The sequence below is a fragment of the Dysidea avara genome, chromosome 13 (genome assembly GCF_963678975.1).
Source record: "Dysidea avara chromosome 13, odDysAvar1.4, whole genome shotgun sequence".
NCBI classification, from domain to species: Eukaryota; Metazoa; Porifera; class Demospongiae; order Dictyoceratida; family Dysideidae; genus Dysidea; species Dysidea avara.
The window spans coordinates 16189271-16206874 of record NC_089284.1 but is presented as its reverse complement, the minus strand read 5'-3'; the positions used below and the strand labels follow the sequence as shown (position 1 = coordinate 16206874).

General features: G+C 38.7%; 1 protein-coding gene across 2 annotated transcripts in view; it reads left to right on the top strand.

Moving 5' to 3' along the window:
• The window catches only part of LOC136243748 (nucleoprotein TPR-like), a 43603-nt gene that overhangs the window by 6514 nt on the left and 19485 nt on the right, over positions 1–17604 (top strand). For both annotated transcript variants that reach the window (XM_066035350.1, XM_066035349.1), the window contains exons 2-31: positions 50–319; positions 370–411; positions 464–505; positions 559–600; positions 696–761; positions 811–914; positions 1268–1370; positions 1752–1855; positions 2819–2932; positions 3068–3211; positions 3452–3532; positions 3588–3744; positions 3807–3970; positions 5235–5327; positions 6142–6246; positions 6744–6991; positions 7192–7293; positions 7366–7528; positions 7747–7904; positions 8023–8101; positions 10237–10419; positions 10805–10939; positions 11024–11170; positions 11496–11600; positions 13258–13414; positions 13500–13594; positions 13664–13816; positions 13871–14005; positions 14358–14510; positions 14837–15069. In XM_066035350.1, coding sequence (XP_065891422.1) covers positions 50–319; positions 370–411; positions 464–505; positions 559–600; positions 696–761; positions 811–914; positions 1268–1370; positions 1752–1855; positions 2819–2932; positions 3068–3211; positions 3452–3532; positions 3588–3744; positions 3807–3970; positions 5235–5327; positions 6142–6246; positions 6744–6991; positions 7192–7293; positions 7366–7528; positions 7747–7904; positions 8023–8101; positions 10237–10419; positions 10805–10939; positions 11024–11170; positions 11496–11600; positions 13258–13414; positions 13500–13594; positions 13664–13816; positions 13871–14005; positions 14358–14510; positions 14837–15069 — 3877 coding nt within the window. The remainder of the gene's footprint in view (positions 1–49; positions 320–369; positions 412–463; positions 506–558; positions 601–695; positions 762–810; positions 915–1267; positions 1371–1751; positions 1856–2818; positions 2933–3067; positions 3212–3451; positions 3533–3587; positions 3745–3806; positions 3971–5234; positions 5328–6141; positions 6247–6743; positions 6992–7191; positions 7294–7365; positions 7529–7746; positions 7905–8022; positions 8102–10236; positions 10420–10804; positions 10940–11023; positions 11171–11495; positions 11601–13257; positions 13415–13499; positions 13595–13663; positions 13817–13870; positions 14006–14357; positions 14511–14836; positions 15070–17604) is intronic.

Sequence of the window (17604 nt, the reverse complement as noted above, 5' to 3'; positions counted from 1 at the left end):
TTATAAGCTTAGCGCGTGATAAAATAATATTATTGGTTTAAATTTATAGCGCGCCACCATTTGTTTGGACTGAACAGGACTCAGAAGATGTCGTCGCCTCGTTCAGAGGCTACCTCAGACGTCTCCGTTGTTTCTCATTGGCAGGACGTTCTGGGAGTATCGCCGGAAGTTATACAGAGGCTTTCTTTCGATAAGGATTTTCAAATAGTGGTGCAAAACCTCAACGAATACATATCCACTAACGCTGCTTCTGTCGAGGAATATGAACAGACGTTACGAGATTTGACTGCAACAATTGAGGAAAGGAACAAACGTATAGGTAAGTTGCTTTCTCATTGTAACACGTTTTTGAAGTGTGACATTATTTAGAGCAACTCAACTCAACTGTCGAGGAAAAAGACACAACTATTGGTATGCTGGTTACTATGTATACCTTGAAAGATTTTAGTGTGGTATTATCTAGACCAATATGTGACAACAGCGGAAGAAAAGGACAAAAGTCTTGGTATGTTTAGTGTAGATATGTAACTTCAATGTTAAAGTGTTGGGTTTATTTAGAACAATTTACCGTGACAATAAAAGAAAAAGACAGAACTCTACGTATGTTGAAAGCGTATATGTAGTGTGGTATGGGTGTTAACCGTCCTAGTGTTGTTTTGAACATACAATGTATTACTACTAACTTTCCTCTTCAGAATCTCAAGAACAAGAAATTGAAAGTCTGAAAGTGGAATTAAGTTCACAGTCGACAGTAGTGGAAGGTGTGAAGCTTACCACCTCCTCTGTGTGGTATTTAGTGCATCATTTTAGAACTTAACAAGGAAAAGACATCATTAGATACTGAGGTGCAAGAGCTCCAGGCTGAGGTGGAAAACAAAGCCATTGTTATCATTGCCTTGCAATCTCAATTAGAGGTAATCTTTGTGTTGTTTGTTGGAGATTTTTACATTTGTGTATAACCAAAGTAATTAAAATATACCGTACAGCAAGTTATGTCTGCGAGGCACATATTTCTGCATTAAGGCTCAACTTGTAAAAATGTCTGCTGGAAGGCTGAAATACAGTGTTTTGCCGCGATTCCAATGTTTTTGTCACAATGCCATAACACACAAATAGGTGCATAGATAAAGAGAATCAGTTTGTGTGTTACAGATTTAGTAAGTGCAGAAATTTGTGCTGGAGGCTATTTTGGTTGCTCCATAAAAGTTGTACCTCACACACTGTGTGGTCAGTATGTATATCCCATTATACTTGTTACCTTATACAGGATGCCAATGAGCGACTGAAGCCTTTGCCCAGTGTCACTGGTGACAGAGAAACACTGCTAAGGCTTCTTGATCGACGCCAACAAGAGATCGATCACCTCACAGGTGAGAGTAGAACTGATCATTGGTGTATATAGTGTCCAGATAGAAGAAATTGCTTTCTGCAATGGATAAAGTTTTTTTGTTTTTTTGAGACTTGGTTTTAGCTTCTTGGACTCATGAAGTGTGTATTGTTAAGTGTTTGCAATCGCTAAAAATATGTGGTATCCCCAGAGCAATTATTGCCTCCATGATGCATCTTTAAAAAGACATGTACAGGCCTTGCCCATTTGCAATCAGATTTTAGCTAACCTTCACTCAAGCGGCAGACCTCTGACAGTACTAAATTTAGATGAAAATTTTCTATGGTTGCTACAACACTAGGAATAATGTTTGTAAGAGATCCTGATGAATATGTGGTATGGTATTGTTTTGACATACATACAGACGAATGGAGGAACATGTTGAAGAAGGTTGAGATGGTAAATGCTGAGAAGTCAAGTACCCAATCCAAACTGGACGAGATTGTACTGCAAGACTCTAGTGTGAAGGTGTGTAATCTGCTAGTGTCTGGGTGTTGTAGTGTCCATGTACATGAGTTTGGTATGTCTATTAGCATGTCTGTTTTATCTGTAAGTATGTGTTCACTAGGGGTGGGTGGTATTGACATTTCTGCTATACAATTATTAGTGTTGCACCAATAATCAGATTGGTTATCGGAAAACCATATATTGGCTGTGTTTTTTGTATATCAGTATTGGATCGGCACAATGATGAAAAATGTAGCAGATACAGATATATGTAATTGTATGTATTTAGAAATTCATGCTCATGTACACCAAATAAATGTATTGAGTTGCCTTTTCCTGTATTACAATGTTGTTATTACTTCTTCAATATACCGCCAGGTGTTATAGCAATGCTATCTCTATAAAGCTAAATTGGTCCTTCATAATCAAATTTCTAGTAAAAATTGCTACAAAATAGACATGCTGTGTTATATCGGATCGGCTACGTTTATCAGCTTGAAAATATTGTCCAATATTATCCATTATTGGAATATCGGCAAAATCTCATATCGGTGCAACACTAATGATTATTGTCATGAGCCATTTTCACAATTATCACGATAACCACTGTAACAAAAAGCACAAAACTAAATGACAATATTTAAGATCATACAACGATTTTTTTTAAAATTCTTTGATTATCACAATTATTATATGATAATTGCCAATTTCGATTATCACTAGTTGATGAAATGTCGAATATTACCAACAAAATAATCACAATTTTCACGATAAGTGAATAATTGCCCAGTTCACTTGCGTGGGCCTCGATGTGTAGCTGTATAGCACAAAATTCTAAAATTTTGATTAAAATTCTTGCTATTTTTTTCAGTTGTGTTTAATTCTTCCACAAATTAGATTATTAATCAGTGTTTTGCTACAGTACCTATGGTACATGTGTTGTGTGTGTACAATTGACCACTGTGTGGTGACTGGTAACTATAGTTAAGGGAACAACTGTTTGAACAAGAGAAGAAGCTGCTGCAGTCTCAGAATGAATGGCTGAACAATGAACTTGATGGCAAGTCCCAAGCATTACTGGAATTGCAGAAAGAAAGAGTAAGTAATACTCTACTGTTTGGACATATTAAGTCAATATGTGTGTACACATATACTGTATGTGTGTACAATGTAACAGTACATATGTATGGTATTATGTACTACAAGTATATAAAGAGTATTGTTGCTGTACAGGCACAGCAGGTTGCAGTCCTAGAGAGTGAGGCGTTGAGGTTGAAGGAGGAGGTGAAGCAGTTGAGTAGTTTGTTGGAAGCTTCCAAGAAGAGTAAGACAAACAGTGAAGAGAGGCTAGAGGAGTTAAGAGCCCTTGTCAGCAAAGTTAGTACTTAGTACCACAGTACACATACACTTTTAAACTCATGCAGACGTTATGCACAGAGTCATGCATCTAGTGCACACTACAAATCTAGCACTTTTTGACTTTGCTTATTATTCTTATGGTATGTGTTTTTAATAGAGCACAATTACTGTAAGTCACATGATTTTCTACAAACATTGCTTGTACTGTTGCTTTGCCCTCCAATGCAAGTTTGAAGGTACTGTTTGTTCTTGTGCTAGAGCCAAGAGGAGAATGCTCATGTTGAAGAACAGTTTAGGAAGGAGATTACAGCTCAGAGCAAACTGGCTGAACTTTATAAGGTAAAACCACCCATTCAACCTGTGATGATTTGATTGTGGTTTTCACTGCTTGTAGAGCTCTTGTGAGGAGGCTGAGGGCCGTGTACAGGAGTTGGTGGGGGCTATCGAGCGACAACAGAAAGTGTTGGAAACTGTTAGTGAGGAGAAAATAACCCTAGAAGAAGAGTTGGCTAATGCTGACACGCGAAATTCTTCCACCATTCAAGAACTGAGTAAGTACTTAGCTTTAGGTGTACACTGACTGTAATACTAATCCTGTTATTATTTTCTATAGATGACAAAGTTACTAGTCTCACTTCAGAGCTACAAAAAGCCAATGAGCTACTCTCACACGCTACTAGCAAGTCTTCACCATTGTCTCATGGACAACTGGCAGAGATCTTCCCAACAGCTGCAGCCACAAGCAGCCTGATGAAGAGTGGCATGACGTTAACACAAGTCAGTGAACTTAATAGCTGATGTGTGCACTGATGGTGTATCATATGTAGTTAGTGGGTTGTTTTATGGGAGACACTTGTGTACAAAATTATTCCTCTTGTGAGATTCAAGGGTGCCACAAACCATTGCAGAGCTAGGTTTTACAATAGTCACAAAAATCACAAAATAAGAAATATGTGGACGTGATACTGTGAGTTGAAATACTTCACTCTTAGTCTTGAATATTTCTGAACTTGGTATTATAGTCAATGTTTTGTAGTACTGCAACATTATATGTGACCCAGTCTGGCAAAACCGGGCTTATCGCCTATTTGAAAGTATCGAGAAATGCCGGTTTTAAGTATTTAGTGTGTTGTAGCTCGCCAATGGTTGAAGCTATGTGTACCAAATTTTCACACATTTTATACCAATTCCTTACCTTCCACAGCATCCACTGTGCAAGTAACCAACAACTAAGTTTCCAGCCATTTTAGATAGTTTTTAAACTGAGGTTGACTGTATCAGGCAAGCTGCAAAATGGGTGGGGGGGGGGCTGGAAGGCGGGCAAGATGGTATTCAAAAATTGAAAAGGAAGGCATAGGGATGAATTAGGCCAAGTTTTGGGCCATTGAGGTCTCAAAATTGGCTAAAATGAAAGGAAATTCACAGCAGAGGTACTTATTCAACACCATAGAGCTGTACAGCCGCATACAGTCAGCCACATACAGTCATCCCCAGGCTGACCAGAGCTCCATTAAGGCCCCACACCGCACGCACGGATCGCCACTGTGCTTGGGAAAAGCAGCCAGCATAACCAGACCACTCAAGTCTAGCTGATTTTGATTGTGGAATTAGATAGTTTATTCATGTAGCTTTGTGTCCTGGGTGAAAAATCGAATCTGTTAACATGGGCGATAAGACCGGTTTTCTCAGACTGAGTCACATATTGTACAGGGTGATACCCAGAACCCTAATAGAACTTTATAGAAGACACACTGTCTTTATTAGATCAACAAATGTTCAACATTTGTCTCTCCTTTGTATTTCTGTTGCCTAAAACTAACAGATATTATACGAGAGGGTGCTGCCCCTAATACAAGATAAAGTGTCTACTAAAACATTTTCATTGATGCATACAGGTTTGGGCATTAATTCTCAAGGACAGAGTTTTTCTATATTTGTGAAAAATGTGAATGCTTTGTCACTCAAGTTTTTCCAGCTATACAGTAATGCTATAGACCACTAGCCAGATCTTGTATTGAAGAGTTACATTGTATCACTGCAGATCTACAGCAAGTATGCTGAAGTGTCAGATGAGCTGATTAAGGAGAAAGAGGCTAAACAGTTAGTACAGAATGAGCTCAACTATCTGATACAGGTCAGGAAGGATAAGTTGTAAAGGGATAAGTTGTGAAGGCATGTGTATGTTGGATTTTTATTTTGGTGTCAGTGATTTTTTACCAGAACTTTCATTCAGAGAGGGAAAACTATGGTTTCTGATATTGAGACAGAGGACCCAGAGGGGAATTGTTAAGAAATTTTAATGCTGTTTAATTAGCTTGCTTTGGAAATTTTGCAAAATATTTAATGGGACTAAATACCTGATCCTTTGCAGCCCACCCCCTCCTGTCCTCTAGAATAGACCCCTGAAGTTTGGGTGTACGTGTTTTTACCATGTATCCTTGATATCAAAACACCATTATCCCAAGGTTTAGTTGTCAGATAAGAGAATTTGTTCTGCTAAACAAAGCCCTTCTTTAATGCTTTCTACAATGAGCATACACCAGCTACAAAATACTCTAATTGAACAGTCACCATTATACACATTGCATGGTTACTATTATCAAGAGTAAATAATGGAATTATGTTAGGAGTACTTCATGTGTTCACATGCTACCTTGTTTCACATTCAAATCATGTTCAGAGTAGTTTTGTGCATGTCAGGTTGTGTCTACCAAGAAGATTATTGTTTTGTCCACACCCAATGTCTGATGGCTGTATGTCTTGGTAGTGTTAAAAGCTGGTATGAGTGGCACTATGTACCTCATCCGCTTACGAAATTTGTTACAAATAGTGAAGTTTATTTTTGTCGACTTCTTAGCTTGATCCATTTCTTTGCTTCATTTGCTGCATTTGCTGCATTTATAAAATTAGGCGGTTAAACTGGTAGTTAAGGTGTTGTCATATTGCAGGAGCTACAGGACAGAACCCCAGTGTTGCAGAAGCAACGAGAAGACCTTGATCGAGCGGTGGAGGAGAACAAAGTACTAAAGTCCCGATATGACAACATTTTAGAGGTAGGCATTATTTGGGAAACCGTTGTTGGCAGTTTTTGTGCCAGGTGAATGCTCCACTGCTAATCTTACTCTGTATAATAGGCTATGGAGTATATATGAATCGTTTCTAATTTTTTGCTTTTGTTTGTGTTGGGTGTGTATGTCTGCATGTGTGTAGTTATGTACAGACTAGTTTTAAAGAGGACTGACTGATTGTGCTGGGCTATCCCAAGCTAGTAAAGTAGAACATGATTTGAACTAACTAATAAGATGATTGTTATATTAGACGTTAGTTAACTGGAGTGCCTTAGGATTTTCAGTAATAATTTTTACATTGTTCTACAAAGTTCCAGTGATACAATTTTATGCAAACCACAGATGGTCCCCAGAAGCTGTTTGTGTATAATAGTCATGGCTGTGTTCAAATTTAATAAAGTTAAGATATTTCTTTCCCTCTTAGTGTGCATGTAATAATTAGTTATAGTTTTGATGTGGAAATTTCATTTCTGCCTTATTAGGAATGTGAAATGCTAAGATTGGAGGCTGACGACAGTAGCCGACATGCCAAATTGCAGGACAAGGAGAACGAACGACTGAAGAAGCTCGTTGCTGACCTCAGCAAACAGGTGCAGGTGTTGCTGCAAGAATGTGAGAATGCTAATAGAGGAGGCGGATCACATGATGGGGCAGTGATATCAGATGACCTCAGCAGTGCAGATGTCAGCAGTTCTTCTGAGGTGATATCTGGACAACTGGTCTCCTTCAGGTTAGCACTAAAGTGGAACTCTTCTATATAATGGGTACTTTATAGGACCAACTGATTGTGAAAAATTGTAGTGTTATAGGGAGGTTGTCCATTTTTCAGAGGTAAAATTGTATTAGCAGAGATCTATAGGTACTTAAGAACATGTCCTTTATAGAGACGTTAAATGTATGGTGTCCTTTATACCTGTCCCTCCCTCACAGGAACATAACTGAGCTACAAGAGCAGAACCAGCGGCTGCTGATGGTAATCAGAGACCTCAGTGAACAGCAAGAGCAACGGGAACAAGAAATGATGGATGAAACGTTAGACACGTTTGTAACTAGATATTCTGTGTCTTGATTTAACCTTTTTTTGTGTACTTCATTTTTCTGCAGTCACATACGGTTAAAGGAGCAGCTGAAGGAAGCCTTAGATGAGCTGGACCGATTGCGGGAGGCACGAGAACGTCAGAAGGAAATGGTAAAGGCTGTCGCCAACCAGAGGGATATGTATCAGCGTCTGTTGGCTCAAGCGACACCACTGCCTGCTATGGATGAGGTGTGTTTAGTGTTGTGAGTTACCCAGCATGAGTGCATGGGTAAGAATGGTCACCCACAATTGTATTTAGTCACACATTCTCACACACACATACACATGCATGCACACACGCACTATGCACGCGCGCGCGCGCGCACACACACACAATAGTTCACATTCATCACACCCATGCACAACACACATGTACACCACAGTAGTTACAATAACTCTGTCAGCAGGATGCCATGGATGAGTCTGATGGTGGGAGATTTAAACTAGGTAGGAAGCAGCAACAAGAACAGCAACAGAAACAAGATGCTGCTAATACTGCCAGTGAGCTGAAAGAGTTGAGGGAAAGATTTGATGACTATCGTAAGGAGCGTGCTGAAAATGAGAAGTGAGTTTTGTAATTGAAGTGTGTGTGATATGTATTGCATTGCAAATGACTGGATAGTGTGTATGTACGTATAGAGTGTATACCACTGATATTTTTTTGATCTGTTTTGCTGTTACAGAATACTACGAGTGCAAGTAGAAGAATATCGAGAAGATGCCTCCAAGTTGAGACTTGACAATGCCACCATTGTTTCCAAGGTGAGGTTCACTTCTCCGTCATGCCATTCTTGGCAACACCCTGTGATGCTTTTTATTTTTATTTTTTGCTACAATTATCTCCTTGAGAAAGAACTTGTGGCTATTTTGATGCTCAGTGTATCACAACCTGCATGGTTTATTGATACAACTCACCAAACATTGCTTAGAGCAAACTGCCATTTGCTGATCGATACACATTATCCGTATGGAAACCTGTGCTTATTTCTCTTACACTGCGTTCACATTAGCACGGTAGCACGGTTCAGTTCGACTCGGTTCGGTACGGCCCAGTATTGCCTCTGTTCACACTATGCAGTCTCACTCGCTAAGTCATCTGGTTTCCATAAGCGCACAATTAAATATTATTTAGTTTACTTACTAAAACTGGATGCAGCTCTTGCCCTTCAAGCCTCTTTTGCTGGTATTCTTTCATTTCAACTAGATAGGCGGCCATGTAGCTGAAACTGTGACTGCAGTAATCATGCCGCGAATCGAAGTGAGTGAAACAGTAACTGCCATGACGACAAATAGTTCATAACTGTCGTTAGGGTTTCTTCCGTGCTGAACCTCGTGTCGAACAGTGTTCCTAAGCCCTTGTTGAGTTTATAAAATAATTATTTTGTGCGCCTGGTAAGTAATAATCGTACCGTACCGTGCTGGCCTGGTTCAATCGGGTAGGCTGGCTCGGTTCGGTTGGGCCCGGTACGGACGGTGTTCACATTGCACTTTTTGTCGAGCTGTACCGTTCCGAACCGTGCTATGGGCTAGTGTGAACAGGGTGTTGCAATCAGCTGAAAAATCCTGTTACTCCTACTGTTGAGATACTGTTAAAGCTGCATCATTGTAAGCCTGGTTGTATAATTTAAACTTTCACAAGACCTTGTGGCGTTCATTTAGGACCTTGCTTTTACTTGAGCTCTGTAGGTACAGTAGAACCTGGAATCTTGTTTGTCTGAACCAACACTAATCCAGAAGTGACTATTTGATTTGAACAAGTGCTCAAAAAATTTGGAATTTTCAACTACAGTAGGGACCATAGCACATTGATAAAAAGTACTGAAATGAGCTGGAGTAGTGCACGATATTAAAGCACAGTAAAACAATAAGAAGTGTTATATCCCTACTGTGCTTAATATCACTTCTTATTGTTATACTGTGCTGTGATTTAATATTCTGCACTACTCCAGCTTGTTTCAGTACTTTTGTCGATGTGCTATGGTCCCTGCTGTAGCTGTAGTTGAAAATTCCAATTTTTTTTGGTGTATTTGTTAACTTTTTGTAAAATAACTGGTGAACCCACGCATACCGTATCAAAAGAAAAAAAATGGCACTGCGCTCCCCAGCTATCAATTATCGTCTGAAAAGTGAAGTATCCATTACACTTCGTTGTCAGCTATGTTCAACCTGTTACACAGCATTACGAATCAAGAACTGTTCAAAAAGCACCTCTGGAATCAAAGAAGCCATTGTGACAAATATGGACGATTTCTGTTACGAAAAGAAGCCATCATGTGCTACCGCCAAATCGACACTTTTCGTTGTCAGCAAAGATGAATGGGACACAAAGGAGGACACCGGTAAGTCCATGAAGAATGCATTGTACGCACCTCTCAGACTGAAGTTGAACAATGAAAAAATCAAGCCTGTAGCCTTAGCCGTTATCAAGTTACACTTGTCTGAAGGCATCAGTCAGTCGGTTAGTCACTAGAAAATTTCATTAAAATTTTTTTGTTTTTAAATTTCATAGCAACTTGTTGAAAGCATTTCTGGTTGATCTGAAGGCTTGTTTGGGCTTAGTTTTACCTAAACAGTACTGCTTCATCGTCATCAGGGAAGGTTTTTTGGGTAATGTTTTTTTATGGGCCATGCCCACTTTTTTATGGTCCCTACTATACAGTACTATGATATGTCATTAACTGTGTATAATTGTGCCTTCAGCACTTAGGAGAAGTGTATGCTCTATTAGAGCAAAACTCTGTATACAAATGGATGCATGAATCTCATTGGCTGAACTGACACACATATCTTTGGGTAATGTAGTTATCTAATATGTTATTAACATAGTGTGGTTATTTGTTGGGCTATTTGGATCATATTTAACATTACCACTGTGAATACCAGTCTGTTTTCTTTAGTTGGAGTTTACTGTGGAAAGACTGAAAAATGTCCAGTCGGACTTTCAGGACCTCAAGCATGAGAACTCAACATTGAAACAGCGAGAGAAGGTGTTGTCTTCTGCTTTGGACAAACATGAGACCAGCCACAGAGACCTCTTCCAGGAGCTGTTAACATCTAGAGCCAAACTAAGCAAATCTGAAGTGTGTAGTATTTTGTGTGTATATGACACTGTGTGTGTAGTGTGACAGAGAGTACATCCATTTGTGTACATGTATGTGTAATATACAGTGTGTGTGTGTGTGTGTGTGTGTGTGTGTGTGTGTGTGTGTGTGTGTGTGTGTGTGTGTGTGTGTGTGTGTGTCTTTGAACTGGGTCTGCATGTTGGTATTAGTGTAACCCAGTTATCTGGACCCCACTTATCCGGATTCTCGGTTAACCAAGCTACAGAAATGACTACTCTATTAGAATAGTGACTGTTTTATTAAGATAGGTCCCAAGGGGTTTGAGGTTCCACGGTAATTAATTTTTTTGAAATGATTCCTATGATTATGCATGTATACAGCTGTATGTGTCAACTACCAATAGGCCATGTGTGATAATTTGAGAGCTGAGAAGGAGTTAATTTCAAAAGCTGAAGTGAGGGCCACTCAACTGTATCAGTCACTGTTGAAGGAACAACAGAACCAAAACCTTGTTTTGGTGAATCTGCAGACTATACAGGTATGTGTGGTATGAGTATGGTCAGTGTATGCTGTGTTAAATTTATGCATATAAATGCTGCCTCTCTTGTTGTCTTGTCTGCAGAACAATATGGAACGCAGTGAGTTTCAGACACGAACTAAACTTGAAGCTCAGGTGGCATCTCTCGAGAGGGAACTCACCTTGAACAAGAAGAAGCTTGAACATGAAGAAGAAGAAAGAGACAAGAGAAGAGATTCCTGGGAGCAAAGGGTATTATTGTATTACATTGTATATTGCTACTAGTTGTAACTGGCTCAAGTGTTTATTGCACCTGATATGTAAAACTCTTGAGAAAGAAGAATTGACTTATAGGGGGTCAGAGTTATATACCTCCAAAATTTCTAATGCAATTTAAGAACTATATATTTATTTATGTTTATTTATTAAGGCTTTACAGCAAGCACAAGCATAAATCTTTCAGCATTAGTTTTTACGACACTCTGAGTAACATCTACCAGAAGTTGTTTGCTATGGTATTATATGCTTGTCACTGTATACATGTGCGGGTGTAGTTGTTGCTGTTTACTGTTTGTAGTTGGAAGGAGCTCAAGGCTTGCTGGATGCTGAGAAGGCCAGTCACGTGGAGTGTCAGAATCAGCTGCAATTGACCAAGGAACAGCTGGCACAAGTGAAGGAAGAGGTGTGTGTTATTTCAGGCTATGTAACTGGTGTAATAGCACCTCCATTGTCTGAAGAGGTGCCATAGATGGTTCAGACAAAGCATGTTCAATTGTAATTGCTCTAATAGAACACGCACTCACACTAATGTAAACCGTACTTCTGTAATACATTGTGTCTAATTTCAGTACATTGACCAGGTTCAATTATCTAACTTGGTCTTGTTTTTGCTTACACAAGTGTCTTATATCCATATCTTCAAATTCAGTATTGTGATGCAGTGAAATCAGCTCTGCTCTGGTCACATTAAATATATTTTAGAGAATATTCTATTTCAGAAATTTATCTAGGTCTGTTTTACAAGTACACAAAAAAATTGGAAGTTTCAACTAGAATAAGGACCATAGCACATCGATTAAAAGTACTGAAACAAGCTGGAGTATCGTAAATCAGGAAAGTTCGTCATTAAAAAATTTTGTCGCTGGCTGTATCAATGAAAAGTAAAACAACTGATTATTTTAACTCTCGATACAAATAATTTGCACATACAAATAGCTATTAACATATAGTTATTCCGTCAAAAATTTTTCGTAGATTATGGTATAGTATTTGTCACTGGCTAAGCGCCATGTTCCTATAAAAATACATTGGGTAAAAAAAAAACGTGCTGCTACATAAATTTTAGACCATCGGATTTGTGCTTCTGAGAATATCTTTGGTGTAGCGATGAAAATATGTTGTGTTGAAATTTTAATTGACGAAAATTTTCTACGCCAAAATTTTCCTGATTTACGGTATTAAATCACTACTATTTAATATCATGCACTACTTCAGCTTGTTACAGTACTTTTTATCGATGTGCTATGGTCCCTACTCTAGTTGAAAATTCCCAAAAAAATTGTGTACTAGTTTGTTAACTTTTAAAAAAATATAAAACTGGTGAACCCACGCGTACTGCATCAAAGGAAAGAAATGGCGCTGCACGCCCCATCTACCAATTATCGTCTGAAAAGTGAAGTATTCATTATGCTTCGTTGTCAACTATGTTCAACCCGTTACACAACATTACGAATCAAGAACTGTTCGAAAGGCACCTCTGCAGCCACTATGAAAAACACGGACGATTTCCATTACGAAGGGAAGCCATCACTTGTTACCGCCAAATCGAGTTGTCAGCAAAGATGAAGGGGACACAAAGGAGGGCACCGGTAAGTCCATGAAGAACGCATTGTACGTACTGCGGTATGCCAAAAGGCATCTCTCGACGTCAAACAGTGAAAAATCAAGCCTGTAGCCTTAGCCGTTATCGACTTACACTTGTCTGAAGGCATCAGGCAGTCAGTCACTAGAAAATTCCATTTAATAAACTTCATAGCAACTTGTTGAAAGTGTTTCAGGTCGATCTGAAGGCTTGTTTGGGCTTAGTTTTACCTATCCAATACTGCTTCATCGTTGTTAGGTAAAAGTGAGGCTGGTTTTTGGGTAATGCTTTTTCATGGGCCACGCCTACACCTTTGTGGCCCCTACCATACAATACTATCGTTCTGTATGATAAACCATAGCTATGATGTTACGTATTCGGATGCTCTTATTTTGTGTCCTTAGAAACTTGATAGTTAAGATGTGCTTTTAAAATGACAATTGCAATTGTTTCACTATTATTGTTTGTTTGTTAATAGTTGTCAGCTGGTGGTGCAGAGTTGGAGAAGTATCAGACAAAGCTGCAGGAGAGTGAAGAGCGCCTGAAAAAGTTGGAAGAAGATCCCAAAGGAGAACTGCAGAAGAAAATCAGAATATTGGAGAAGAAACTGGCTGATGTAACATCAAGAGTGTCAGGTTGGCATTAACTGTCTTGGAAATTTGGTTGCAAAGCCTTGCACAACAATATTGTGTATCGGTGGTTTCTTGTTACCCCTTTCAGGTGCAGAATCAGAGCTAACAGCTGCTAAACAAAATGCAGAACAGTATCAGTTGGCAGCTCAAGCCAATGAGGAAGCGCTGAGAGATTTGAACCTGGTAACTCATATTGTTATATTTCCATAAATCTTTTGTGATGGAGTTTAAATGTATAAATCTAAAATACAGGCAAAGGAACAGTATGAAGAACAAATGAACAAGACAGTTGCAGAACTAGAGGAGCAGAAAAACGACCTCAGTGCTGAAGTACAGTCTCTTCAGGAACAGAAGGAGGAGCTGCAGCAGCAGACAAACAACTTAGAAGAAGAGAATGGTAAACAAGTAAGCCACACCCACTATTCCAGGATTGATAATTATACATTGTGACACCATAAGGTGTCAGAGTTGATGCAGAAGATTGCTGACCTAGAACAAGAGGTCGCTGGTGGTCATAGCAACACTGCACTACTACAAGAACAATTGGACACTACGAGGAAGATTGCTGAAGAACAGACTACAGAAAAGAAAAAGGTGTTTTATTTCTTTCTTTCCTAGATGGGAAGAGCAGGGTTGTGTTAGGGAAGTTAATAGGATGGGTGATACCATTTCTTCATTAACAGAGTCAAGAAGAAATGAAAAGGAGGACAAGGAAGGGAAATAGAGTAACAAAAAATTCCTGTTTCGGCTGAAGAGCTCGCCAATATTGTGTGAATTGTTGATGTTTGAGCCAAACTTAGTGCTTCCACCGTTAAATAAAGTATTAAGTTTAAGAAAAGCTGCATAGAATTACTAACCCTTTGAATTCATGCATAAGTCCGCCAAACTTAAAGTATACAGTTGTCATGGATATGATCTTAACACAATGGTTGTGGTATTGTTATAGTTCAAGGAGGCATATGACCGGGAGTTGATGAACCATGGCAACACGATGCAGGAGCTGGTGATGGTGAAACAACAACTGGAGACAGAACAGGAGTCACTAGCTGAAGCCATTGAAGCTTTGAAGAGCTCCGAGGAGAAGATGGTCCAGGATGAGGTATATTTACATCATGTGATGTTACCGTGAATAATGTGACTATTATTTCCTCTGTGCATGCTACATGTCCATTCAAATTTTTTGACTTTTTCAGCAACTTTGCTATCTGCGATGTCTTGTATAACAATGTGAGAACTTCATTGCATATGTTGTAGCTTACTTATGTTTTGTTGATAATCTGCATATAGTGTCTTAGGTTGTTTATTTCACTCCCATACACCTCTTGGAAGACACAACTGCACAAATATTCTAATAAAACAGTTGGGTGTATTCCATTGTCTAGTTACATGTAACATAGTATTATTTTACACCATTTCCTTGTCTAGATTGATTGGAAAGAACGACTGACCCTAATGGAAGCAGAGAGTCAGAAGGCGGCAGAGAAGTACCGAGAGTTGTTATCACAAAATGAGAGGTTACATGGACAGGCTGAACAATTAACCTCACAACTGAAAGTGTTACAGCGACAGGCACAGGGTGATGATGATGATAACTTGTCCTCTATATCTGGCTTCAGTACAACTGAAAAGACAGCTGAAGAACTCTGGGATATAATCAGGTATTGTATTGTGTGTGCGTGCGTGCGTGCATGCATACCAACTACCATTACTTGCAAAGTTCCTGTATATTTGGATCTAATACCCTGCCTAATGTCAAATATAGTGTTAAAAGCAATTTTAAAAGACTTTCAGAAGAATGATTATTTGTGACCGGATCTGCGAAAACCCGACACAATTGGGCAAGTCTAATTTAACAGTATATAAATTAACAGTATACTGTAAATTATTGAATACAATGGGTGAAATACTTAAAAAAATATTTTGAATGCTTTGTTCTTAGTAAAGAAAGGGTCTAACAATAAAAACTTGGATATCATCTTATTCACCTACTCAAGAGGAACTCAAAAAATCTTTAGGATACACAAGTCATGGGCATTTGTTTACGTCATGTCGGAATAGTAGTATGCGATTGATCTTTCTTCACTGATTTCACCTTTGTATGTAGTAAAGAAAGGTGCTACAAGGAAAAACTTACCCAGTAATTGATTCCCTTATTCATGGCAAACATGATGATGCAAATTCAACCTCGTATAACATTCTGTTTGTAAGTTGCAATTGTTTTAGTAAACAGTTGTAATTTTTTTTGCTGTTCAAATCAATATCTTTCTGTTGTTACTACTTTGTAGGGCTGTAACTCCCAAAGTTATTGGCTGAAACTTTGCCAGAACATACATTTGGCTAAGTAGATTAAGTAGAGAGCAAAATAAAGTTAACGTAGTGTAATAGTAATAACTATGTAATTACAATTGTAATCTTGCCGTAATTGCTTTGTGTAGAAATTTTAATGTCTGTGATATTCTGTTAATTACCAGAACTTTAAATACAAAGCATTAACTTTATTTTGCACTCTACTGTATATACAGAGTTGGGATAACGCGTTACAATTGTAACGCCGTTACGTAATATATTACTTTTTAAGTAACTAAGTAATATAACGCATTACATAGCTTGTAACTAGTAGTTTGTAACTAAAATTACTTGTTAAAATAGTAACTAAGTTACAATAGTAATGCGTTAGTAACTAATTACAGTAGTTGAGGCTGTAAAGTAACGTAATTACAAAGTAATGATGGTTGTTCAGTGATGCAATTACAAAGTTATGTAAACTAACGTTGTTACAACAACTGACTAGTAAATCTACTACTCGAGGCAGCTCATAATGTTGCCCTCGCGTAATGTATAAGGCCACTCCAAATAAATTCTCTGTTTCCCGTCCTGGACTCAGGAATATTTGCATACGGGTAGGTGGTCCATTTCCATTATTTCATTATAATATTGGCAGCTTTTCAAGCCATTGTTTACCTGGCACAACCATAAAAAGCTGCATAAAAGCATGCTTAAGCTTGTTCTTTCCTTTTTTTTTTGTTTCAAAATAGCACAAACGTGAAGTCGGTGCCGACGTGATAGCACTGCTGACATGTGAGCTGGCATTAGAGTCTGTCAGTATGCAAGAATAACTAAAATAATAGAAGAATACGGAATAATGGAATAATTTAGAACTGACAGTAACCAGATGCGGGCAGTGGACGGGAAACAGAGAATTTATTTGGAGTGGCCTAAAACAATCGCTTACCCTACATGAGCAATAATTCAGAGCAAAATTACACAGGATTTCAATAGCCTTTGTGCACCCAAACCCAGCAGGTGCAGGTGCAGCTATATAGCAGGATGGCAACTTTCATGACTTCAATAATAAACAAAATCATTGCTAATGCACACCTTATCATCTCGTGATCTACCACGTGTTAGACCTTGTGTTTGAGCGTATGTAACTGGCAAATACGGGAGACAACAGTGGTGCTTCGAATTCTACACAGGATTCTAGCGATGTTTTTAGCAGTGAAGCAGTAGGGATAGGGACAGCTTTTCACGGATGGAAATACAAACATTATTTTGTTTTCCTGAGTGAAGATGCAAAGAATTTTAAGGTCCGTTGCACTTTGTGTGCTGGAAATAAAATGCTGTCGTCTGCTAAGAATACAACTTCAAATCTCAAGAAACATCTGACATCTATGCACAAGAATACAACATTGATAGCAAAAGAAGTTTTAAAAAAAACTGAGCAGTAGAAACGAAGATTGGAGACTGATGGTGATAACAATAATAATGGTGATCCAAAGAGGCAGTGCACTTTACCAGCAATGTTGAGTAGGTATTCCATTCCTCCCAATAAGCTACAAAGCTTGCTTGCAGAGTATGTAATAGAAGACATGCGACCTTTGTTGACCGTGGAATCCCCAGCTTTTAGAGAGCTTTTAGGCAGTATCTGCCCAACCCAATTACCTGACAGAAAATCTTTTACAGTTTATCTTGACACAGTTTATGATTCAATGGTCAGCAAGTCAAAAAGACATTGGAAACAGTTGATATTGTTTCAACTACTGTTGATGTATGGACGGCACACCACCGAAGCTATTTGGGGATGACTGTCCATTGGATTGACCCTCACACCTTAAAGAGATGCAAAGCGGCCATAGCATGTGCAAGAATGATGGGGAGGCATACTTATGATGTTTTAGCTTGCAAGATAGAGC